This window comes from Hyperolius riggenbachi, chromosome 8 (assembly GCF_040937935.1).
Source record: "Hyperolius riggenbachi isolate aHypRig1 chromosome 8, aHypRig1.pri, whole genome shotgun sequence".
Lineage (NCBI taxonomy): Eukaryota > Metazoa > Chordata > Amphibia > Anura > Hyperoliidae > Hyperolius > Hyperolius riggenbachi.
In genome coordinates this window covers 94,329,497-94,356,220 of record NC_090653.1, presented here as the reverse complement: position 1 = coordinate 94,356,220, position 26,724 = coordinate 94,329,497, and the positions used below count along the sequence as shown (strand labels likewise).

At 42.1% G+C, this 26,724-nt stretch overlaps 1 protein-coding gene across 4 annotated transcripts in view; it reads right to left on the bottom strand.

Annotated features, from left to right (window-relative positions):
* Positions 1-7,449: 7,449 nt before the first annotated feature.
* Positions 7,450-26,724, bottom strand: part of LOC137529030 (fibronectin type-III domain-containing protein 3A-like) — a 138,201-nt gene continuing 118,926 nt past the window's right edge. For all 4 annotated transcript variants that reach the window (XM_068250908.1, XM_068250910.1, XM_068250909.1 and 1 more), the window contains 9 exons: positions 25,019-25,121; positions 23,352-23,524; positions 23,158-23,271; positions 16,907-17,056; positions 16,540-16,823; positions 14,006-14,218; positions 11,250-11,416; positions 8,900-9,021; positions 7,450-7,793 (listed from right to left, as the gene is read on the bottom strand). In XM_068250908.1, coding sequence (XP_068107009.1) covers positions 7,476-7,793; positions 8,900-9,021; positions 11,250-11,416; positions 14,006-14,218; positions 16,540-16,823; positions 16,907-17,056; positions 23,158-23,271; positions 23,352-23,524; positions 25,019-25,121 — 1,644 coding nt within the window. In that variant the 3' untranslated portion in view covers positions 7,450-7,475. The remainder of the gene's footprint in view (positions 7,794-8,899; positions 9,022-11,249; positions 11,417-14,005; positions 14,219-16,539; positions 16,824-16,906; positions 17,057-23,157; positions 23,272-23,351; positions 23,525-25,018; positions 25,122-26,724) is intronic.

Here is a 26,724-nt window from a genome sequence, read left to right as displayed (position 1 = left end):
ATGTGTAGGAGCTGCCATTTTCTCACCCCCCCCCCTTCCTTCTGCCATTATTTATTCAGGGAAGGGCATGAATGTAATCAGGTGTGACTTCTCTAAGCCGTTTGAAGCACAGTGCATTACCTCCTCACCCCCCTGCAGATGAAAGCTTTGTTTTGCTCATTGCTACTGCCAATTACAGCAGTCCTTACCTGCCTGCTCTTTCTGAGGACAGCAGGACATGGAAGTAGGGCAATAAAATCCTCTAACAAACATCTAGAAGTAAAAATAGACAGAATATATTTTTTAAGCAATGAGCCACCTTGTTAGCACGCATTTTTAATGTGCTATTGAGATGCCCAGGGGGCTAAAAATTCTGCTCGGTTCACCTTAAACGTCTACTTTTGATAATAAAATGTTGTAGTGTAAAACAGAAAAACAAAAACAAGTTTATCTGTGAATTCCCACTTCACCTAAATCACTACCCCATAAGTCCATATCTTAACCACAGCATTGTTCTGACTGAAACATATTTTCTTTCCTTCACTGCTCCTGACATTATATTTCCCATTTTAAACTTAGGCCTGAAATATTAGTGAAGCTAAAGAGGGATGTACTCATCAGGAAAGTGCAAGCAGAGACTGCAAGTTTATCGCATGCGGCTATTACCTCTGAGCTTTGGGGTAGTCAGCGCTCCCCTGACTGACCAAAAGCAAGAGAGGACTTTCGGTTAGAGCTCTGATATCAGAGAGGTGTCTGGGAGGGGAGAAGCCTGAACGTCACTGCACAGTAGAACACTACAGCTGTGACTATTAAGACATGCAGGTACCACTAATGTATATGTAGACATGTCACAGGGCCCGTTTATAAAGCTGCCAAAGACCTATTAAGCAGGAATATGCCATTATTTCAGTAGAAATAACGCTTTTCAAATCCCTGTACAGTATTTATAAAAGCTCCAATGACTTGAAATGCTTGCTACTTTTACAAGAGAGCAGCAGTTCCGGTATAGTGTGTATTCTGCCTCAGCACTGGCACTTTAGTGCCAATCAACATAAGTATAAAAGATTGAATCAACCAGATCACCTCTTTACAATCTCCACAGAATTCAGTACTTCCAAATATGTAATTAAGAATCCACAGGACCTGATTCATAAAGAAAAATGACCAGAAACCGGTAGCAAAAGTAGAGGCATGGCTCATAGCAAACCAATTGGGTTTCAAGGGTAAAATGAAGGTATACACCCCCCCCCCCCCCCTAGTTCTTGCAATTTATTTTTTTAATAGCAGTTTTACACTGCTTTTGATTGACTTTAAAAGACTGCTAAAAAACAGAACTTTTAGCTCCCATGTGTCATACCTTGAGATCATTTTAGGAACAGCTCCCTTTAGGGAGAACAAGGTTACTGGTTGTGCTTGTAGTACTAAACGAGCAACCTGCTTCTTTCCGTATCTATCAGACTCATTCAAAAAGTATAAATTGGACAGATTGGTTTTGCAGCCAATATAAATTAGTGATCCTATATCTAGTCAGTGTCCAATCTGATGACTCTCATGGAGTTATAAAATAACCTTGCTCCAGCTTTGTCTACACTGACCTATAGCCGCTTCATGAATAATAATCTATTTTTTTTTTTTGGGGGGGGGGGGGGGAGGAGGTGGGGGTAGTAAATTGAATGCAATCTTAAATCTACAGAAAGTTACTCGAGTGGGCACAATAAAATTCTATATGAAATGCACTAAAAATAAAGCATACTTTAATAGAGTTATCTCGTTTGAGATAAGTTCAGTCCATTTGACTTCAGTCAGAAGAACTCATTGTGCTGTAAATTCTTGGAATGCTTTGATCTCTCTCTACTTACATGAAAATATAAGTCCTATAAATCTTTACTGTTATTTTAACAGTATACTATTACAGAAAGCTCAAACAACACACATTACATGCTTTTTAAAATGTGTTTCCAGCAGCACAGTTAAGTCTGAACAACTCAGTATGGTCAGACTGAAATCCAACGTTTTGGGTTTGTTTTTGTTTTTTCAATATTAGGCTCTGCAACGGTTGTCTGAAAAGAGTTGCGTACAAAGCCTGTCCCATATACTCTGGCACCAAACTATGGTGTGCTTAGCTGCTGAAAATTCAGGCAAAATAAAAACTCTCCCAACTCTGCTCTCTAGATGTGCTTTTGTTCCATACTTCCATCAAGTGTATGGCTCTGGAATATAATAGGTGGGTATAGAGCAGCATACAAGGCTAAGGATCGCCTGTTCTAAAGGAGTTTTGGAAACGGGTGTACAGGGCACGTGATCAGAATGTTAGGGTCTGCAATAAGGTGCTGGGCAGTTATTGCATCCTGCAAACATAGATTATTAATTTTGAGCAGTAGTGGGTGGTGACAGTAGAGACCAGGACCTCTGTCGCGAAAATCTTAAAATTTAAAATACGTGTAAAAATATACAATTAAGAAGTATGTTTCTTCCAGAGTAAAATGAGCCATAAATTACTTTTCTCCTATGTTGCTGTCAATTACAGTAGGTAGTAGAAATCTGAAAGAACCAACAGGTTTTGGACTAGCCCATCTCCTCATGGGGGATTCTCAGGCTGTTTTGTTTTAAAATGCACTCAGTGAATGGCAGTTGCTCCGTTCAACTGCCAAAAAAATGTAAGGTGAGCAGGTAGGCTGGCCAGCATCTTTGTATAAATCTTTTTAAGGGAGTGTCTTTATAAAGATTAAAGGCCATGCTGAGAATCCCCCATGAAGAGATGGACTAGTCCAGAACCTGTTGGTAATGTCAGATTTCTACTACTTACTGTAAATGCCAGCAACATAGGAGAGAAGTACTTTATGGCTCATTTTACTCAGGAAGAAACGCACTTATTTGTATGTGTGTTACATTTTAAGATTTTCGCGACAGCTGCTCTTTAATTCTGCAGTGGTATGTCGTGTGCTTGGACAGACTGATTTACAATGGTGAGTTTCTAAAGGTACATCTTGATTTACAGGAATTGCAGCAGTACTGGGATCAGTATCTCATAGCCATGGATTTTTGCATTTGCAGTTTAGGCAAATCCTTTTTTTTCCCAGTCAGAAATCACAAACTAAACATCAAAAATGTGAGATAATTGTGTCAAAATGCGGAGGGTGTATAAAAAAAAAAAAGGAGGATATTGTGATCGCATTATAGTGCGTTTGCAATGTCAATTGGGATTTTCAGTGGAAAGGGGGCCTCCAGAAAATGCTCGAGGCTGGGAGCACACTTGTCTGAGTAGAAATCCTTTTCTGCAATAGGAGTTTCTAGGTTTGCTTTTCTTCATTTGCATTTTTATGTGCGTTTTTGTTTTGCATTTTTAATCACATGCCTCTTCAAAATAGGAAAAAAAAAATACATTGCATTACTTCTACACAAACGCATGCAACCTTAGTCAACCAAAGGAAAGCACTCTCTGCAGGAAGAAAGGAATTTGCTGTGCGATTTTAAAATGCACATGAAATTGTATTGTGAATCGCACAGCAATGCGATTTTTGTGCAGCCCATAGACTTATATTCTTTGCGATTTCACTTTTTTTTGCTATGCACCAAAATGCTTGTGAAGCAAATAGGTGTGCTCCAAGAACTGTAACCAAGGACTGAACTTCTTTCAAATCAGTAGATGATACCCCCTTTCCCATGAGAAATCTATCTTTTCTAGAATAGATCATCAGAGGGATCTGTATGGCTAATATTGTGGTGAAATCCCTCCCACAGTGTGATGTCATGACCTGGGTCCTGACTGTTTCATGTCTGTGAACCTTGTTACATTGTTGGAAATAACAGCTGTTTCCAACTGCCAAGCAACCAGTATCTCCCCTCTGTGCATATGTATATCTATAAACAACCTTTTAGCCTATTGCATTGTTAGCGGGTATGGTTATAAATAATGGCAGTTGATGCTGTCTAGTTTTTTCATGTCTGCCAGTAGTAAAGATGATGACGTGCAGGCCGATTGTGGATTAAACAACATGAATAAATTACACAGCGAATACCAATCATTTCTTGATCTCTCCCTTAGATTTTTAAACTTCTCACTTTGCAATGTATTGAATAATTTTCCTCTTTTTGCTACTGCTCCTCTTTAAGGAGGTAGGAATTGTGTGCTTCCGCTAATATAATACAAAAGACTTGAAGGATAAGAATCCTTTCGTTTTTAGTGTAGTTACCAAACTGGGATTTGTATATTACTTTGGCCAGAGGCTGCGTAAACTCAACCTGCAATATAGCCCAACATTTCTGGCACACTCCTCATACTACAGTCCACATAAGTGTAGTGTGCCACTGCTTTCTCAGTCACATGACCATCAAATACAACCGATCACAGTGTGGCTGTCTCTCAACTAAACACTTTTCACAGACAAGGGAAAAAAGTAAGGTCAAACAGATTATAGGAAAAACAAAGGTGCTCCAATATAGTGTAGGACTTGGCAAGATCCCATTTACAAGAAAACCAATGCATTCCTTCATCAGTAGGAAAGCCACTACCATACAACTGAACTATCATTGTGTGCACTCTAAAGGTCCGTACACACGCCGGACTTTAGGCAACGACGGGTCCGTCGTTGCCTCCCGCTGGGTGGGCGTGCCAGCGACAGTCCGGCGTGTGTACGCTCTGTCGTCAGACTGATACGGCTGTTCCTGAGCGATCCGCCGGGCGGATCGCTCAGAAACAGCCGTATCAGTCTGACGACAGAGCGTACACACGCCGGACTGTCGCTGGCACGCCCACCCAGCGGGAGGCAACGACGGACCCGTCGTTGCCTAAAGTCCGGCGTGTGTACGGACCTTTAGCTTCCGAGTGATGTCCAATTGTGTTTACCCAGTTCTGTGATCCTCACACCACTGTCACACTATATACGCAGATTCCATCTATGTTTGAGCTTTGTGGCATCCCAGGTCTCCTGCCTGCCCAGTGGGCAATGCAAAAATGTTAGGATACTATTTCGCTATCCAATGATGGCACTGAAAGCATAACCCTGAAATCATAGTGTTGCTTGCCTGGTTATGCAGTGTACATAAATCATACAAGTTTAGCTGGATTACGAATCCTTCAGTAAAATCATTCCCACCTCTATTTTACCTGCATTTAGCAGTGCTCTCCTTTATTGCTATTCTGTAGAAGTAGCATATGAATGCCACCTCTCGTATTAACGTGCACCTGAGCAAAAAAATCAAAGCCAACCATCTCCTCCCCCCCCCCCCCCCTTCCCCAGACACCATAAGGTACTGTTTATTTTAACTAAGTATAGTAAACACAAAGCTTTTGTACATTGACACTTGTTTTTCGGCATTTGATCTGCATTTTAAGACCCTTTTTGTGGATCTCCAATGCAGTTTGAGGTCCAAAAGCAATCTTATAAAGCAATATAAATGTGCATTGTAATGGTTTGCTTTACATTCTGTCTTTCTCAAACCAATCTGTCCTATTATTCTGCAATTGAAGTCCTTCGTTGACTAACTACAATCAATAGGTGTTCCATGACTCCCATTCAAACTTGAAATGCAATTCAAATTCATATTACGTATAACTGTTCATGTACACAGGCCCTAACAATTATTACATTCATTTAAACTGTAGATGCACTGTAGATTCCAGTATAACATACATTGCCCCCCACTGAACCTCATTCAGCCTCTGCACATTAACAGCTTTTTTTAACCAAACCTAAAGAAGAATTCTGGGCAAAATGTAAAAAGACCCATACATGTGTAAACTTAAATGAAGATACTGTTCCATTATTCTGTCATCTCCTGTATTTTCCTGCTCAAGTTGCTAAAAAAACTGACATGGCCGCACTCCCAGTTTTGGTACGACAAGGGTAACTACTCTGGCTTTATTTCTGGCCAGCAGAACCACAGCCCACCACAAGCCATCTATCAGCTGTCTAGCATCGCTAAGGATCATGGGAAGTGTAGTTGTGTGGTCAATAAGCAGTTGCTGCAGGACACAGCATAAATCCCCTCCCCCCCCCCCAACCGTTACTACTAGCACAGGTCAATGGTGCTAGAATTATAATGTCATGATGACAGTAAAGAACTATTTTAGGTATCGTCAGGCTTTATCATAAAGGGTCACTACAACTACAGCAAAATTTAGGCTACTTGGATAAGCCTACTAGCAGGTTTCTAACAGTAAGAGCAACACATATGGTAGTGTATCTGGTTCCAAATGTTGGCTAGATATGATAATTTATAGCACCTCTTACAGATCCTGGCCGTCACTTATTAGAGAAAAAAAGACGTCCTTCTCTGTTTAGCTGCCTGTAACAGCCATTTCTCTCGTTTCCTTGTGCGAGATAAAAGCCTGTTCTGTGAGGCTGGCTCTGTCAGTGGCAAGTACAGATATCTGTAAACCTAAAAATGTCCACAGACTGCTTAGCCATTGTCCCCCTACCCCACCCCCTTCCATGTTCCCCTTTTCCCCTTGCTAGTTTGCTTTGGCAATACCTGTATGAATGTTGGTCATGCCAATAAAGCCATCTTAGATTTGATTTCATATCTTAAGTATATAAACAAGCAGCTTCCTGTTTATTTACATACTACTTGCTGCTGAGGAGCCAGCAGAACAGGCTTTTATCTTACACACGGAGGGGAGAGAAACAGCTTACAGCTGCACAGAGGAGGAGGGCTCTTTCTAGTCACGCCAGGATCTGAAAAAGGACCTATAAATTATCCTATCCAGCCGACTTTTGTAACCAGATACACTGCCTAACATGTGTTGCTCTTACTATTAGAAACATGCTACTAGGCTTATCCCAGTAGCCTACATTTCGTTGTAGTGCCCCTTTAAGCTTCATAACTGAATGCAAGCAGGGGGTCAGGAATGTGAGGTTTTCTTACAGCCAGGAGACCATCTTTAAATTTGATTTACTTGTCCACTATTAGTTCTATCCTTTCCAGAACCAGCAATGTAGATAAAACCATGCCATACAAACATTTTGCCCAGCAAAATGAACCATATCCCAGAATGCATTTTACTCCAACACAAAAAAAATACATGAAATGCTACCAAGTCTATAGATTGAAGGTGCAATTTCGGTTACTTCCTTCTCTGCTAAGGCCACAGGTCAGTGTGATCACAGACAGATGCTTCTATAATAACAAACCTTACCTTCCGTGGCAACGCCATTCACAGCTGAACATTTAAAAGGGACATGCTTTTAAAGCAGATGGTCCATGACATAAGCGGCAAACAGCACCATCTTGACCATACAGTTGAGTATTAAGGCATTTAACACCATGGGCTCTAGAAACACAGGATTCATCGGTTTCCTGTCACATGATGTATGTTCCACATATGGGAGGATTCTACTAATCCAGCCTCTTAATGAGTGAGCAGCAAGAATGGAAATGCACTTATATATAATACAATCATTTCCATCTATAAATTTAATTAGAATAATTAAACATAAATATTGAAAAAAAAACATCCGTACAGGGTAATTTTGGGAATGGGGGTGCTTAAAAATCTATTTGATTACAAAGTACTGGATGACGACGGCGAAGAGGAATGCAACGAAGGCAAACACCAGGAGGAGCAGACCTGCAAACTGCTCATCGCTCAGGGGTTTCCTCTTGCTCCTCATGGTGTCCAATGTAGCATTAGCACACGGCAAATCCAGCTCTTGTCTTAGAGATGAAAAGGTGATGCTGGGGCTGTAGGGGCCGTACAATTCTTGCAATCCGCTGGCGTCTTGGTATTGTCGTGCAGCACAAACTCGAAAACGGTATTCACAGTTTGTTTGAACATTTGTGAAAGTGAATGAGGTGTCCGCTCCTTTGTATACCTGGTTGAAACAATAAAATTGTGGTTACGCCAACAGGCAAGGAATAGGAAAGGAAAAAGTTCACAGAAGGATTCTGTACATTAAAGGATACCTGTAACCACCAGGGGAAAAAAGTTACGTACTCACCTAAGAAGAGGGGAGGCTCAGGATCCCTTAATCTTCCTGGCCCTCTGTGTCCCCTCGTTCCATTCCCGAGACCCTGTTCAAATTTCCTGCTGGCTGAGCCTTCAGGTCTACTTGGAAGGCTACAGATGTACTCGGGTTTCTGAGTACTTCCAAAGACGAGTGGCTCTGTAATGCCCACGCATGAGTCTGCGCTTGCACATGCCAAGTACGTAGCTGCTCATCTTCAGAGGCCCAAGTACTTCCACAGCTCTCTGAGGAGACCTGAAGGCTTCTTTGACATTTAAAGTGAACCAGAGACGAAGCACTCATGTATTTCTCCATATATATCAGTGGGAACATTAGAGAAAACCCCTACCCTGCTCTCTGTTTCATCACTGCTCAGCCTGCTTGATAATCCCTGACAAAATCCCCAACTGAGCATTCAGTCTGGCTTTGCTCAGGAATCATTATAGCAGAGCCAGAAGGGGGCAGGCTTGGGCTTGAAAAGACATCAGAGAAGATAGACTCATCTATAATGATTCCTGAGCAAAGCCAGACAATGCTCAGTTGGGGATTTTATCAGGGCTGATAAGCAGGCAGAGCAGTGAAGAATGAAAGAGAGCAGGGTAGGCGTTTTCTCTAATGTTCCCACTGATATATATATATATATATATATATATATATATATATATATATATATATATATATATAGTAAAATACATGAGGGTGCTTCGTCTCTGGTTCACTTTAAGTCAGACACTGGAACAGGGGGCTCAACGATGGAATGAGGGGATGCAGAGAGGACTGGGAAGGTTTAAAATGAATCCAGAGCCTTCCCTTTACCTAGGGGAGCAGCTAACTTTTTTACCACTGATGGTTACCGTTACAGATACCACATGGAAGCACAGGTTAAGTGCACCTCTGTGATGGTTTAGCTTAGTGAAAGTTTAGCAGTTGTCAGGTTCATTTTAGGAAATAAATGAGAAACAAAAAATAAATACCTGATCGACCTCTCTCCCATTGGTGAGCTGAAGGATGTAAACAATTGAATCTCCCCTCATGGGCTGCAAAGACTCCCAAGATACTTCACAAGAGCTGCTGTCCATCTGCTGTACTTTGGGGGCTAAAAAACAAAAGAAGGTGGTTTATAACTTGTATTACCAACACTATCTGTGGAAAAATGGAGAAACTTATTCTGTACATAGTACAATATCACTGTCCATTCCCCCCGCACAGCCAGTGAACTCACGCAGCTAAAGATTCCTCCCAAGTTAAATATTTATAGTCATGCAGTCATCCAACGTCAAGTAGGCTTTCATCCTACCTCTCCAACCGCTCCTTCACAACTGCCTTCAATGAGTCCTCGTCCACACCCAACCACCTCTCGGTGGGAGTCCCCCAAGGCTCGGTCCTTGGCCCCCTACTGTTCACCCTATACACATCCTCCATTGGCAAGGTTATCTCCTCCATGGGTTTTAACTATCATCTGTATGCAGAGGACACCCAGATCTACCTCCACACCCCTGACATATCAACCAATACCATGGACAAGCTCTCCTCCTGCCTATCAGCCATCTCCTCCTGGATGTCCGCTAGGTTCCTGAAACTAAATCTAGACAAAAACGGAATTTATGATCTTCCCACCCCGGGCATCCATTAACCTCCCAGATGTGCATGTCACTGTTAACCACACTACCATTCGCCCTACCTCTCAAGCCCGCTGTCTGGGTGTCACCCTGGACTCCGCACTCTCCTTCACTCCCCACATCCAAAAACTCACCAAGTCCTGCAACTTCCACCTTCGTCACATCTGTAAGATTCGCCCTTTCCTGAACTCTGCCACCACCAAACTCCTCATCCATGCCCTCATAATTTCCCGCCTTGACTACTGCAACGCCCTTCTGTCTGGTCTTCCTATATCCCGAATAGCTCCACTGCAGTCCATCATGAATGCGGCAGCCAGAATTATCCACTTCTCCCATCGCTCCACCACGGTGGCTCCCCTCCTAGAATCTCCCTCTAGATTGTAAGCCTTTGGGCAAGGTACTCCTCCTTTTGTGTCCTACCTGATCATGCACCTCCATTACTGTGAACCCATGCTATGCATTTGAGTGAACCTAACTTGCCTAATCTCCATGCTCCCTCCCATCAAGTGACTGACTAAGCACTACCTTGTACTCATACTGTGCTGCATGATCTGGTCTTTCTTGTATTCCTGTATTGTCATTTTGCTGTAGGTCACCCCTAAATATTGTCTGTAACCTAAATTAACGTCCAGCGCTGCGTAATATGTTGGCGCTTTATAAATACAATAAAATAAAAAAATAAGTAAGGATCTGTAACGGTCCCTCTCCTTAGGGCAACCCCTAGCCTGAATCATCTTTAATCTTCTGCGGTTTCCAGTTCCAGCACAATCCAGTCATGCTTGTTGCTCCAGTCCTTTTACAGTCCTACCAGATTAAAACTATTGACTATTGATAAACCCTTGACTAGTTTAGTAATCAAACACAGAGAAAATGTTGCTCTCTTTTAGCCAATCAAGCAGTTTGGGGGGGGGGGGGGGGGGGGGTGTTGAGTGGAAGGGGATGGGCCAAGCAATTAGGAAGCAAGGCAGCATAGCTTTATAGTGAATCCTGCAGAACAAAGCTTGTGACTGTGGCAGCGCAGATTACATCAGATTTCTGACATTAGATATGATGTAATACAGGATGACGTAAAATGGAAAACTATTAATATTTGGTAGTTATCAATAATTTACCACATATTATTATGTATGCCTGCCTTACCAGGTTTCTTCTCTGCAGAAATTTCTATGTCTGTGGGCTCAAATGCAGGTGATATGGTATCTGTGAACGTTTATCTACCTATTATAAGCAGACTTAATTTGTAGGTTTACTGCAATCCCCATGCAAAATGAGCCAACTCTGCATATATGTAGCGTCAACATCAGAATTAATAGGGGATGGAACTGTACATTGAAAATTTGTTGGCTGGCGCAATACAGTTGCCAGTGATTGAGCAACATGTCTGTCTATGAGGGAGGAGTGAACTATAAGAAGAGGGCTTCCTGGCACTTGCCACATTCCGGTATGTGCTACACTGGGATATAGGTAATGTCTAAATTTATCTATACATGGAAAAAAGTGGGGGTGGTGTGAAAGGTGTTGACAGTGTTACACTAATACTCTTGTACCTAACAAGAGTTTTAAATTTGCATTTCTATCCCACTTTATCATGGGGCAATCTAGGTTCGTTTTACTAGAACGCTGGTCAGTAAAAGAAAGAAGATGAAGTAAATGTCAGCTTTATATCACCAGAGCACAAAGTTTAGTCTGCAATGCTAATACTCACCTTTTAACGCCGCAGGCAAAGATTTGGTTGTAGCAAAACTGTAAACTTCGGAAAAAGGTCCTTCACCAGATTCATTATACGCCTGTATTCTAAAGTTATATGTAGTTGATTCGTTCAGTCTCTGCACCTTGTACGTATGGCATGGACCATTGTAGATTGTGTAAAACCTGAATAAAAGTAAACAATTTCTTAGTATAAAATAGTTAGCAGTACACTAAGAAGCTGAGTGAATGTCACCGGGTTTAGTTTTTTCTTACTTTTCAGTTGCTGTTAGCCATCAACAGCTTCTACAAGGAAGGAACACAGCCTTCTGGGAGGGGAATGGGTGGCAGAGTTTCTACTCCCTATCAGGCGTACGAATGAAATCGCTGCCGGGAGACTTGGGTGCAGGATACAGCCGATATATGGCTCACCCTGCTCCTGCACAAGTCCCGGCGGCATTAATTACTATTCCCCCTCCAGGTCCACGTGGATGGTCGGGATTTATGTAATTCGTCTGCAAGCTACTGCTGGCAGGCAAATTACAGTGTTTTAAAAGTAACTTCTGCTCAGTCTTCTGATGGCACCGAAGTTACTCACTGTGCGCTACTGTAGCCGTAATTCCTATTTACGGTCTATGGTGGCGCCGGCTGCGCCCAAATCTCCTGCACTGTAATCCCTGTGTTCGCTCCCTATCAGAACCCCAGATGTGGGTGTCTCTTAGTACTGACTGTTGACCGGAGTTTTGTCAGTCAGAAAAACAAATAGAGCAGCACAGGTCACATGGCTTTGCTCCAGATCCCTATATTAAAAAGGTACTAACCAGTTTTTGTATTTTTATTTATTTATTTTTACCACATACGATACATATTATTGAAGAAATTAGTACAATGGGCAAAACAATCAGTGGCTATAGGGTGCTTGAAACTCCTTGTTATAGGACATAAAAACAATCCATACAAGCAGAAATGAAAGGTAGGTTTGATATCAATCTAACAGCAAAATGAACACCAGTTAGTTCAGAAGCTGAAAAATGGCACAACCGCCACAGCCTGGAAGTAATGATCAAAAAAAGGCTGCTACAAAATGAGTTAGTTCATTCTTTGTCCATTGCCTGAGAAATGACATGCAATCGTTAAAGAATACATAAGGCTAAAGAAATGATAGCAGATTTACTTACCTGGGGCTTCCTCAAGCCCCTAGAAGAGTTCTGTGTCCCTTGCCGCAGTTCCGCCTTCAGCATGGAGTCCCCTCCGTAGAGCCTGTGAGCAGGGAATCTGACTGTAAGCAGCTCGCGCAGAAGCCTTCGATGGAGGGGAGCCCAGAAGAATGGCTGAAGGCAGAACTGCGGCAAGGGACACATAACTCTTCTAGGGGCTGGAGGAAGCCCCAGGTAACTAAATCTGCTACTATTTCTTTTACCTCATGTATCCTTTAATAAAAGCCTGTTAAAGGAAACCTTCAAGGACAACCAAGGTGACGTGTGACATGATGAGATAGACATGTGTATGTACAGTGCCAATCACACAAATAACCAGGCTGTGTTCCTTTCTTTCTTTCTTTCTCTGCCTGAAAAAGTTAAACATCAGGTATGCAAGTGACAGTTTCTGTCCGGGCTGGGCTGGGTCAGACTATAGCATAACCCTCACTGATAAGCAATTACAGCCATAAAACACTTTCCTGTCAGTAAATGGCTTCTGAGAGCAGGAAAGAGATTAAAAGGATCAATATTTCATAGATTTGAGCTATAGCATACTTCAATGAAGGTGTCATTGAACAGAGACAATGGAACAGTAAAAACCTAAAAACTAGATGTAAATATAAAATAAAACTCTGAAATATCTAAAAAAAAACCCACAATTTTTAGAAGAAGGAGGATAGATACAATTGTTTTTCTCATCAGTTTATTTTTACCTCGGATGTCCTTTAAAGTGGGTCAGAGATGAAAAACTAACTATAACAAGTAACGTGTCTATATATCTTATCTAAAGTTTAGATAGTTTACACAGCAAATCTAGCTGCAAACAGCTTCAATAGAATATGATTATTTCTTCCTGTGATACAATGACAGCAGCCATGTTGTTTGTAAACATTACACAGAGGCAGGCTTCTCTGCATCTTGAGCACTCAACCTGTGAAAAAAAAAACCTATCCCCGCCCTCCTCCTCCCTCCGCCTCTAATCTCTGGCTAGTAATACCTCCCCCTCCTCCTGCCCAGACTGAGCTCCCATGAGCCCTTGCTACTGTCTGAAAATGCCTTGGCTCTCTGAAAACTTGTGGGCGAGGCTTGTTTAGTTTATAGGGAATTAAGAGTATTAAAACAAAAAAGTATTTGGCTTGAGGAATGCCCTATAAACTATATGAAAGGAACACAATTATGCAATGAGTAAAAGTTCATCTCGGATCCACTTTAAGCGGGAGGTATATGGAGGCTGCAATATTTCTTTTGTTTTAAAGAATACCAATTGCCTGGTGTCCTGCTGATCTCTTAGGCAGCAGTAGTGTCTGAATGAATCACACACATGAAACAAGCATGCAGCTGATCAAGTCTGATTTTTTGTATGCTTGGCTCAATACCTTTTGTCATAAAATGACTCTAAACAGAGGATTAGCAGGACAACCAGGCAATTATAGTTTAAAATAAAAACATGGCAACCTCCATACCTCCGTGTAACCATGTACACATACCCAACTAATGGCCAACCATAACACAACGGGGGAAATGTGAATTACCCATTAATCAGTTTCACTGTGTTGTCAGGCTGTGCCCCACTCACCTACTGAGTCTGTCCTCCATTTGCAGATTGTACAGCGATGTTTCTGTGGCTAAAGCTTTGCTGGTTCCATCCCCCCACTTTAATTTAAGGCTCTGGTGACTGAAGACCACACATTCCAGGTGAGGGGGGTTTGGAGGCGGAGGCTTTGTTTTGGCTTTAATTGAGGAACTGAAGGGACCCGCTCCCAAGCTGTTTATGGCCTGAATTCGTATTCTAGAAAAAAGAAAGACAAAAAGAACAAACATACAGTTACAGAAAATACAAATCTAATAATACCCAACAGCTTTCTACCAAAATATTCTCTGTACTAAATTAAATAAGCACATGGTTAAATTACAGGAAATATAAAGTACGGTGATTAGTTGACTCCAAGGAGCCAGGTAGCACATATGCCTTAACTCTTTTAGGATGCACACCTCTGGTCCCTTTAAGGACCAGGGGCTTTTTGTTTCTTCCCTTCCCGATCACTGTGATTGGCTCAGAGTGATCAGGAGGTCAGGAGTCAATGAAAACAGCTCCTGAAAGATAGAAGGAAGCTTGGCTGTCATGTGACTTCCTCCAGGAACAGCGATCGGCTCAGAACCACATTTACGTTAACTTTCCACAATTACATCAAAACAAGAAGGCCAGTCATGATGATAGCAACGTTATCAAATGTGCCTCCTCTCTTTGTCAAGCTAGCCTTTGGAAATGTTGCAACCATCATGACTGGCCTTTTCTTGTTTTAATGTAATCGTGTTCTGCTATTATGGTGGATTAACGTTAAAACTACAAGCAATTTAGAAGTTGGTGCCCCTTTCTTTGCGTCTTCTGCCAAGAATCTAGCATGTGTACAGCCGTCCAGATTCATCGTTGAAATGTCTAGAGTGCTATACCAGCGTCCCTCCTCAACCCTTCATAACAGTACATGTTCCTCAGCTGTAGCCTAGCCACACACCTGTACAGCACAACCGTCACTGATGGAAGGTTTACGGACATTAGGGGACAACTGGTTTGCATTAGGTTAGCAACTGAAACAATATCACATGGAGCTACAGTAAGCACATAGGTTCACAAAGTGGTTTTAAAATTACATGACAAATGTAATTACTTCTGACACAGACATGTGAAGCCGAGTTGGCTGAATCGGCACAGGCCTCAGCTTTATGTACATGCTAGACAAAACTCAGCCTAGGCAGAAGTTAATGGCTGCCTCTGCCGAGAATCCAGTGTTTGTATTGCAGCCACCGACCCCTTACAACCGTCCTGGAAAATTACTTTGGAAGAGTGACGTCAGAGAGCATTGTTCTTATTTACTCAGCCCGCTGTGTGACATCACTCACACAACGCTCGGTTCACACGTTGAGGCTAAATGGTCCTTTTCATGTAATGGACCACAAAGAAAATGTCGACAACCCATGTTAGGCATAATCACAGAGGCGCTATTCGTGACCTTGAGACCATACTGTGTACTCCTATCTGTTTATTGCCTGAGGAAGCGGGAACATACCCGTGAAACGCGTTGCACTGTTTGTTTTGGAGTATATTAATAAACCTGTTGTCATAAAACTGACGGTATCTTGTCTGCTTCGGGAAGGCGAGTCCACCACCACCTCCTGAGGGATTTTAAGCCTTTTAGAACCTTTTATCCTGCTGGCGCCTCTGTTCACTCTTACATGTTAGGCATAAGATCAGTTCACAAGTGCTGACGTGCCCTTTCTGTCCGGTGTCCATTGCAGTGATAGAACGCAAAGTCTCGACCGGCATGATTTTTATGAACACCAGATAAAGTTGGACATGTCATAGATAGCATGCGAGCCATGATGTACAATGCAACAAACACAATGGAGTTAATGTGAACAAGGGGAGATGTGTTGTAGCCTGCAACAGTGGATCCAACACCACCATCCTTGTCAAAAACCTGTTGTCGTGTGAGCCCAGACGAATGTTTCAAGGCAAAAAATACAATCTGAAAGCCAAGACCAGCAGGTGTTAAAACAAGCGGAAAAAAAACACGGGATAATGAACTGCATGTGTAGTACGGATAATGAATAGAAAATAAGTAGCAAAGAAAAGTAATTTTTATTTTTAGTTATATAGCTTTTTTTCCCCCCATAACATTGCATCATACGTTCACATTTGCACCTTTAAAACCACACTGTCTATTAAGCTATAAAATAAAGCAGAAAGAAAGACCATTTGAACTTTCCTGCAGTAAAACCTTATCCCAAGCTGTATCACACTGTTCCTTGGCTGTTTAAAGGTTTTAGAAAAAGCGACTGCATTTGACTGAAATGGGTTGAATAGCTCAGAGCAGCTCTTTTGTATAGATAACTGAAGTTTATTTAACTCTTCCTGTACTGGAAAACAATATGAGACTCCTTTCACTGCTACTAATGTTCTATTTCTTAGCTGTACTACACATACAATTCATTATCTTATAAGTATATTTTGCTTCAGGTTTGCTTATAGTGATATTATTTTGGGTACACTTTACACTGTGTGATCAGATGATTAACCCCTAGCATCAGGTTACGTCAGGAAACGTTGCTTACCTGTAAGTGCGGTCAGGGACAAGGTTGGTGAGGACACAGCTAGTGACATTCTCCACTGTGAATTGCTGTTTCTCCCCATACTCTATACTGTATCCCGTGATCTCTGAACCATTGCAGCATGGCTCTTTCCACTGGAGAGCAAGGCACTCTGACGAGGAAGGAAGAGGCGTTTCCAGGGACTCTTCATCCACAACCTGCAGGAAAGACACTGCAGCAGGGATAGAGGGTGGTGTTGTAATCACTGCAGTGTCTCCAAACAGCCCTGTACCTGCTACGTTTCCAGCCTGCAGGAGAAGACAGCCAGTGAACAGTCTGCATTGCATAATGGGCAGGAAGCACAGAATGAAATGGGATGAGCGCTACATACTTGTACTCTGCAGAAATACGTTGTTGCTGGTGTGAGACCTTTGATTTCATAGCTTGAAGACGAACCTGTATAAATAACGTGCATACAACCTTCCATTCTGCCCCACTCTAACCGGTACTCTGTAATGTCTGCTCCATTACAACAAGGAACCTGCCAACAGAGGAGGATCACAAGCTGTTTAGGCTGAACAACACAAATACTCTTTGTAGATTTATCCTGTTAAGCATTTAAAGAGGAACCACAATGACATATAGTAAAAACCTAATACATTATTCAGGATAACCATTTTTACTTTATCTTGGCTTAAAGTGAAACTGAACTGAGTGAAATTATTTAAAAACAAACATCATGTACCTCAAATGAATATTACATACTCCCCTCACCGTCAGTTCCTCTCAGAAGCTCACCATTTTCTTCTTACAATTCCTTCCAGTTCTGACAAGATTTTGTAGGAACTGAAATATATCAGTTGCAGTCAGTTCTATATCAGTTGCTGTCAGTTATAACGGATAGGATAACTGATGAGCAAGGTAACCTCAATGTTTCCATCTGGCTCCAGTGGGCGATATTACAGTTTAACAGTGTGTTGAACAGGAGGCTGTTATGGGGTTATGGCAATTTTCAAAATGGAGGACGGCTAATGCCATTGATCACAGTAAACAAAAAGTATGCAGGAGAGAAATCGATTGATAAGCCGAGTACACGGGAGGTAAATATGACACGTGTATGTTTATTTTGACTTTTAAATTTCAGTTCAGGTTCATTTTAACCGCTTCCGAGTGGCAGTGATTGAAATCTACGCCTCGTTTGTGGCCGCTTATTCCTGCTAAGGTGTAGATTTCAATTACCTCTGCCATACAATTTGCTCGTCATTCCCACCACTGTCCCTATTGGTGTAGCCGCTTGTTCTGCTGTCACACTGACAGCAGAGCTTCTGTATATCGGGCAGGACCCTGTGATTGCTTCTTCCAGAGCCCCTGCAAACTGCATAAACTTTTTACCTTTCAACATGACCATGAACAAAAGTATATGGCCACAGCAACCCTGGAGTGCCTTCAGAACCAGTCTATGAATGTAACCCAGTGAAAGTCCGAACATAAACATGGCAGTTCATAAATGCTGGACATCTAATATGACAATTAAAGAAGATCTGCCATAGGAAAAACTGCCAATAGTGTGCAGAGCTTGTACTGATTATCCAAGAATACTTCCTGCTATACCCACTACCAAAGGTGTTCGTACTAACCATTTCATGAAAGGTCTGAATTACTTTAAAGGGAAGGTTCAGGGACTACGAACGAACTTACCTGGGGCTTCCTCCAGCCCGTGGCAGGCAGGAGGTGCCCTCGGCGCCACTCTGCAGGCTCCCGGTGGCCAACCCAACCTGCCTCTTCTGCGCTCCATTGTGCGTTCCACGCCGGCGCGCTGACGTCATCGGACGTCCTCCGGGCTGTACTGCGCAGGCTCAGAACTACTGAGCATGCGCAGTACAGCCCGGAGGACGTCCGATGACGTCGGCGCGCCGGCGTGCCGGCGTGGAACGCACAATGGAGCGCAGAAGAGGCCTGGCCGGGTCGGGTCGGCCACCGGGAGCCTGCGGAGCGGCGCCGAGGGCACCTCCTGCCTGCCATGGGCTGGAGGAAGCCCCAGGTAAGTGGATAAGGATTTTTAATTTTTTTTCCGTGGTCCCTGAACCTTCCCTTTAACCTTCCTGGCGGTAACACCGAACGTAGTTCGGGGTAAGCCGCGCAGGAGGTTTTCTCAGGCCCTGCTGGGCCGATTTACTTACTTTTTTTTTTGCTGCACGCAGCTAGCACTTTGCTAGCTGCGTCAGCACACCGATCGCCACCGCCCCGCGCTCGATTGCCGCTATCCATCGCGCCGCGCCCCCCCCCCCCCCTCAGACCCCGTGCGCTGAGGTGTGGATCGGGACTTCCAATGACGTCACAACGTCGCTGACGTTCTTTGAACGGGATTTCCTGATCGAAGCGGGCCCTGGGCTCGCTACATGATTTAAAAAAAAAACAAAACAAAAAAAAAAACTGCTGCGCTCCCTCCTAGCGAAATTAATTAGACCGCCAGGAGGGTTAAACAAAGGTTTTTTTTTTATTTTTGTTTTATTAAAAATAAAAAAAACAACTCTATATTGCCCTCACTCGCGATTCACCTTAACGATATTCCAATACATTTTATGGACTCCAATTGCTTAGCTATTCCTTTGACAATTAAAGCGGACCTGAACTCAGAACTGCTTCTCTGCTCTAAAAGATAAGCAACAGCATTATACCCTTTAAAGAAAAACATTTCTTTGTTACAGCTGATACAAATCCTAAAATAAATCTGCACTTATTTACTTCCTGCTTTCATGGAAACATACTGTTAACATCCTGTGCTTTCAAATGAGCTCATCTGCCGTGGCAGACGGGACGGATCAAATTACACCTTGTGAATAGACACAGATGAGGAGGGTTTACACAGGCTAAACTCTCTAAATACATACAGGGTGCATTTATCTATGTTTTCCTTCTGTCCTGTGCAAGAGTTCAGGTTCACTTTAACGCAAACATTAGCTATTCGAAATTGAAACTGAATGTTTCTAGTACTGCTCAAGCACTGTACTGCCATCTAATGGTTAAAATAAATATTTACAACCTAATGTGCAGTTGCTGCATATTAAATATTTGTTATATAAATATAATTTTAAATATTTACTCTAGTTTAAAAAAAATATTATTCTAAACACAGCTACTTTACGGTATTTAGGAGTTATTGTTAAATGTAACAAAACTTTTTTTTAAGTTTTTGCAGGTTATTTGGGATGAAACGGCAAAGAGGGTAAAATATACCCAAACTTTGAAATCAAAAGCTGCAGTGTGAGTTCCCTTCACAAAAAACACATATGTCAAGTGTAACTGTGGACAGTGCAGATTTGATGCCAATGCTTGGCCCTAATGTCTAAACACTGTCTCTGTGAGCTAAATCCTGGAATTGGGCTTAAAGGAACCAACTGTATCCTCCAGTAGCGGTACGTTATCTGGTATGTTCCAAACTCGCACAAGATCTTTTAAAGGTGGCCACTAACTATTAAATAAGTGTCGGATCCAATCTTTGCAGCTGATAGGAAACAAATGTTTGGGCCCACCAAGGGAGGGGAGATGATAAGCAATCCGGTCAGACCAAAAGAATCATTAAATTCTGATTGATGGGAGGATTGTTCATCGTCGATTGACGCCATTAACTGTACCCAATCCAGTCGATCGCTTGGGAGATTGTACTGTTAATGGGCACTTGTTTCCCAATCTAGTCCTCGAAGTCGACTAACAGTGCATGCTCTCATATGGAATCCACACACAATAATTGCCTCACTTTTGCATAAGCGAGGACAGGTATGGTGAACACGGTGTCAGGTCAGGGGCCACTAAAGCCATCTTATGCTTTCTATGATTTACCCACAATTTAAAAAGCGCTTTGCTACTGAAAGTGAATGGCCATGATCCCACAGGAGCGATTGTGTTTTGCCAAAATCGCAATCGCTCTGCATGCAGCATTTTCAGAGCGATTTCCCTGACATTGCTCTGCTTTTAAGTTGCAAACTTGCTCTCAAAATCGTTAGCATTTTTTAGAGCATTTTGCAATAACAAGTGGGTAACAGGTCTCAAAGATTACTGTATGCTGTGCAAAATACACCCATGGCTTTTATTGTGCAAACTTTGCAGGCTTGGTTTAGGCCACTTCACTATAGAACAGCCCTGAAAATAATTTACAAACATTGGAGCCTCCATTAGAATCACTTTGATCTTTGCTAGTCGCAGTGATATACTGTGAACGCATGCAAACACACCTGTATACCTCAAACAGTTAAAAGTCATATTATGTTCCCTAAACTGAGGAAAATGTGAATAGGATGAGCTTCACAAATCTGTGTGAAGCTTTGGAGCTCTGAACTAAGCATGCTGGGCAAAGGAGCAGCCCATAAATTCCCCCACACAGCAGCACAAACAGATGGGCTTTATCTCATCAGCCTGAAGGGGCTGCTGGTTCAATCTGTGTACGTTTACTGGAGCGTCTGTCTCTACACTGCAATCCCTTGAGAAAGTCTAGAAATCAACAACTGCCTTCTGCAGCAATCCACGTCTATCAAGTCAAAATACACAGATGCATTGCCCCGAGTACCGGCTGCCTTCACAGAGCTAAATGAGAGATACAAATCATAAGGAAGACAAAAAAGAGATAAAATGAAAAATTTGTTGCAAGCAAAGCACTAGATTTAAAGGATAACGTTTAAAGTTTCCTCAGATAAAGCTTCAAGCGTAGCTCCAGCTCAATAATTTAAGTGTGGTTCATTGTTTATTTAGCTCTTGTTAGAATTCAGGAGCTTAAGATTTTTTTTTTTCTTTTTTGCTACATGCCAATTGGCTGCGGTTCCCCGTCCACATGCAGAAAAAAAAAAAACTGTGGAAATGAGCCCTTACTTAACCACTTCGCCATATCTGGACGCATATATCCGTCCAGATAGGCAGTGGTGCTGCAGCCGTGTGGTGCGCGCGATCGGGCGCGCGCCCGCTCCCGCTGCCTCCCGCTGCCCCCCCGATCAGTGAATGGGAATATAATTCCCATTCACCGATCTAAGTCCCCGGCAGAAATACCGACGCTTTCTCATCAGAGAGCGTGGTATTTCCGCCCCCAGGAAACTTCTTCTCTTCATTTTAGTTCCTAGATGCGACATCGTTCGCATCTAGGAATTTGTTGAATGTGGCCATCTTGTGGCCAAATAGTAAACTGCACCCACATACCTGTATTGAATAAAAAAAAACATTATATTACATCTAAAATTGGCTATTTACCTCCCAAACTAAAATTACCCAAATACATTTTTCTATTAAAAAAAAAATAAAAAAAAATTACAATTAAAAAAAAAAAACTACATAAATAGTTACCTAAGGGTTTGAACTTTTTAAATATACATGTCAAGAGAGTATCTTATTAAATTTTTTAAAATTATAAGCTTGTAAATAGTGATGGACGCAAATTGAAAAAATGCACCTTTATTTCTAAATAAAATATCGGCGCCATAAATTGTGATAGGGATGTAATTTAAATGGTGTAATAAGCGGGACAAATGGGCACATAAAATGCATGGGTTTTAATTACTGTAGCATGTATTCATTTTAAACTATAATGGCCAAAAACTGAGAAATAATGATTTTTTTCCATTTCTATCTTAATCTTCCTGTTAAAATGTATTTACAGTAAAGTGGCTCTTAGCAAAATGTACTACCTAAAGAAAGCCTAATTAGTGGCGGAAAAAAAGAGATATAGATTAATTTTGATAAGTAGCGATAAAGTTATTAGCGAATGAATGGGAGGTGAACATTGCTCGGATGCATACGATTTTCGAAGCTGTAGGCTGAAGTGGTTAAAGAGCACCCAAAGTGCAATAAATGTTAAGTCATTAAGATTTAGTATTAATAATAATTCGTCTGTCAATTTATTTTACACACCCAACTGCCTGTAAAACAGATAAGCTGTGACAGTTTTCTCAAAGGCTTCTAATGCAAACCCTGACTCTTTGGCCACACCCAGCTCTTTTGCTGTGCCCCCGTTAGTTGGGGCGGGCCGCAGCAATAATAGAGGCAGGGGTGGCCACAGAGCTAGGGGTTGGTCTATGAAAGCATTGGGGGAAAATCGTTACAGTGGTTTTGCTGACAGAAGGTGGAATTTAAGCCATTAGCAGCTTCAATAGAGTTATCTCGTTTAAGATCGTGCACTGCTTTTGACCTCAGTCGGCAGAACTCATTGTGCTGTAAATTCTTGGAATGCTGTGATTTTTCTCTACTAACAGAAAATATAGAAACTGAAAGCAGAAGTCCTCTGTTATTGTCTCACATTGCCCCCTAGTGTAAAGTGGCCATAAATACACATTACAGCAGTACTAATTAGAAGCAGGGAAATGCAACAAATAAAAAAATGTGCTAAAATAAATTAACCAGGAGCACTTGCAAGCCTCTAAAAAAAAAATGTGTAAGTTATAGGGTTAATTACCTGTTTTTAGGGCGAGTTGATGAGTAAAATACATTTCTGACAGATGTATTATTTTCATTATTACTAAATGTTAATGACTGAACATTTATGGTTGAACCCACTTCTGGTGCTCTGTAACAATACTGAAGTCATTAGATCCTTTGTGGTCCTGTATGTGCTGCATTAAAGTCAACAATTAACTTGATGCTCTAAAACGCGTTCTTACTCACCTCCCAGCTTGCTAGCACACAGTTGGCACTCTTGCAGATGAGCAATGGCACTTTACACCTCTCTGGTGGGCCAGGCGCTGTTCTGAACTCTGATCCTTCAGAGTAAGGTCCACCCTACAAAGCAGAATACACCATGTAAGTTACAGTAAGTAATTGCAGAGATCATGTCACACACACCTCTTTATAAACCTTACCCCTGCTTTATTTGCAGCTTTCATCCAGAAGCAATAGCTCTGTCCAGGCAGCAGATTGCTCACTGTGCATTCTAGTTCAGCACCTTGGTAAACAGCACTACGGTCTTGTTCATGCTTAGCCATCTCTACGGTGTAACACGTTACTGATGAGCCGCCATCCGAACAAGGAGGATCTAGAAGAGGACAAAAATACAGTTAAATACAAGATTGGCGTCCTGATCACCTTCGTTCATAAAACCTCTTGCCTAGTTTATAGTGCCCTCCTCAGGCCCTTTTAGCTGGGTGTTGCACCCAGGTAATTTTGGTAAGCGCCCGGCTGTCATCGGCTCTCCTCCTCCCCCTCCTATGCTGTGCTGATTTTTCTCAGTCACATAGCAGAGCTCTTCTAGCAGCAGCCAGGTCCACACTCCTCTCCAACTTCAGCCTGATGCTGCGAAGCCTCATACCTCTGTACAGCTGCCGATAACCATCGTACAAGACTTCACAGCGTCAGGCCTTAATTGCCATGGGGGGAGGTTGGATGCACACACTGAGGCTACAGTACTGGGTGAAGCAAAGAGGCATCTGGGGAGGAGGGGGGTCCAGTGCCATTTCTCAGTTAGCCCTTATGTAAGTGGCAGCCCAGTATTTCCTCGCCCAGCCCCACCTGGCTACTTTTTCATGCCACCCAGCTGGAAAGAAGAAAAAAACTCTGAACACATCTTTCAAAATAGCACCACAATTACAATTTAAACTTTTTTTTTTTTTTTTTACAAAAAATAAAATAAAAATTGTGGTCATTGCAAGAAGCAGCCACCTCAGCAGGTTTAGCAATTATACTTACCTGGTGCTTCCTCCAGCACCCTTGAGGCCTCTCAGTCCCTCAACCTCTCCCCAAGCCTGGTACACTTGCAGGGTCGCGGCTCATCGTGCGTGCCCCCGTTGTGTTCTTGTGGCCGGGAGTGCTCTGCGTCTGCGCAGTACTATTGCACAGGCGCAGAACTCGCCTGGCAAAGGGAGCGCGATGGGGCTGCACATGCACAAGAACCGGAACCCAGACTACTGGGCCGACCAGCGATGGATCGGAACAGCCCGGGGAAACAATGAAGGACTGAGCGGCCTCAAAGGAACTGGAGGAACCCTCAGGTAAGTATAAATCCTGAGAGCAATTTCTTCTTAGATACGCTATAAACTGGGTCAATCAAAATTGGCAATTAATTCCAAGCTGCATTAAATTTACATTAAAATTACATGCAAGCTGGAATGATTGAAATCTCACTGGCTTTCTCTACATATCAGCTTTGCAGCTCTGTATTCGCATCCAAGGACTACATTTCCCAGCATGCATTGCAGCGGCCATGTGCACACGACACTGCTGTGAAATAGAAAATGTGGCACAATGCAATCTCTCCATGGAGAAGATGGCAGATCCCATAAGGGTGAGAAGCCAGAGGAGCTGCATATTGTAGGTAAGTGATGCTGGTCACCCTAACCTCCCCCCATCAGCACACTCCGTTAAAAACCTCCCTTATGGGGAGGTTCATTTATAAAAAAAAATCCCAGAAGGTCAGTCGCTTTCCGGCATGATAAAGAACTGGGTCAGAATAAATGGTTTTAACATTTGTGTTAATTTGCAAAAACAGATAAAAACATATTTTAATAAAAGGGATTGAGAAGATGAAACTCACCCCACTGCAGGCTTAATTCCTTGGGTTTGGCTCTAACTAACCGAGGTGGCGGACAAGGGCCTGGCGGAACAATGGCTGTCTGGATTACTAATATATCAGAGGCCTATAAAAGACACACACAAAAAAAGTTTATAAGAAAGAACATCATAGATTTACTTTACAAATAAACCAAATGTTTAGGGAAAAAAAGAATTCCAGTATACAAAATGGTCAAGATTTTTTTCCTGTGGAGACTATGAACTTAGGAATCTTCCTAAACCTGAACAGTACAGGCACTTACCTACTTACAAACAGGGAACGGTACGAAAGTTTGTAAGTTAAATTTTTCAAATCGTGCTATATATAGGGAAACTTGGTTAAGTTATACAGCTCTGGATTTGGACATACAGCATAAACAGTTTTTTTAGTTGATTTAAAAGTGCCTTTGTTTTATACTATCGCACTTACAAGAGTTTATACAATATTGTAAAATGTAATAACAAAAATAAGTAACTAAATTTACCACAGGGGGACTCCAACTAAGCTGCAGAAACATCTCAAGGATTATCAGTGAAAACAGAATCCACCTGAGCTCAATTTTGAGCTTCATGGCAAAGGCTGTGAATATTTATGTACATGTGCTTTCTCACTTTTATTTTATATTTTAATAAGTTTGCCAAAATCTCAAGTTTTTTCTCATTATGGGGTGTTGTGTTAAGAATTCTGAGGGAAAATGAATTTAATCCATTTTGGAATAAGGCTGTAACACAACAAAATGTGGGAAAAGTGATGAATTGTGGATACTTTCCAGTTGCACTCACAATATTTTTTTTACATATAGACACAAGTTTGTTTAAATGCATGAAACATTGTAACTTGAGTAGTTTGTAAGTAGGAGACTGCCTGTACTTACCCAAGTAGTTGGTAGCCTGTGGATGGTACAGAGGCTTTCCAGGTCCTCTCTGAGCCCACCGATGTTGCCCGGAACCTTATTCTTCTTCATGGCTGTACTTCCAGAGTAGGGGTCTGTGCATGCCCAGCAAAATAATGCTGCTTGTGCACGAGAGGCTTTATCCTACTGGGCATGTGCAGACCGAACTTACACATGCCCAGTATGAATGTGCTCTTACATGGATGGGAACGTGGCCTCAAGAGCATATTCGATATGCCCTGGATCAACACCCAGCAGTATTGAGCAAGCTATTTTATCTGATTGCCATCTTTTTTTTCCCCTTTTAGGGTTAATTGGTCCAAGCCTTGTAAAGGTTTTTCATCTTCCTCTGGATCAACTGTGATATGTTAGAGTACCATATTTTCAGTTTGAACTTGTTCGACTTTCGCTTTTTTTCAACCCAACTAACTATCTATAGACAGTAGTTATGTTATATAACATTCAGGGGAACCAAGGTACATATCCAGGTATCCTTGAACAGTAAAAGTGTAAGGCAGACCTGGGCAAACTTTACGCGGCCTGGGCATTTCTTAAATTCCAACTCCCCTCCCTCCCTGCAAAGTTGCAAGCGGGGGCACTGGGGGATTTGAAACTCGCCTCGCTCACCGATGTTCCGCGTCACATGATGTGACGTCAGGACTAGGGATGATCAATGAGATGCAACATGTTCTGAAATTATGCACAGTTTTATGCAAATGTATGCAGTTTAAAAATGGACCAATTTAAACCCAGGTTTAAATTGATTGGTCCATTTTCAAGCTGCATACATTTGCAT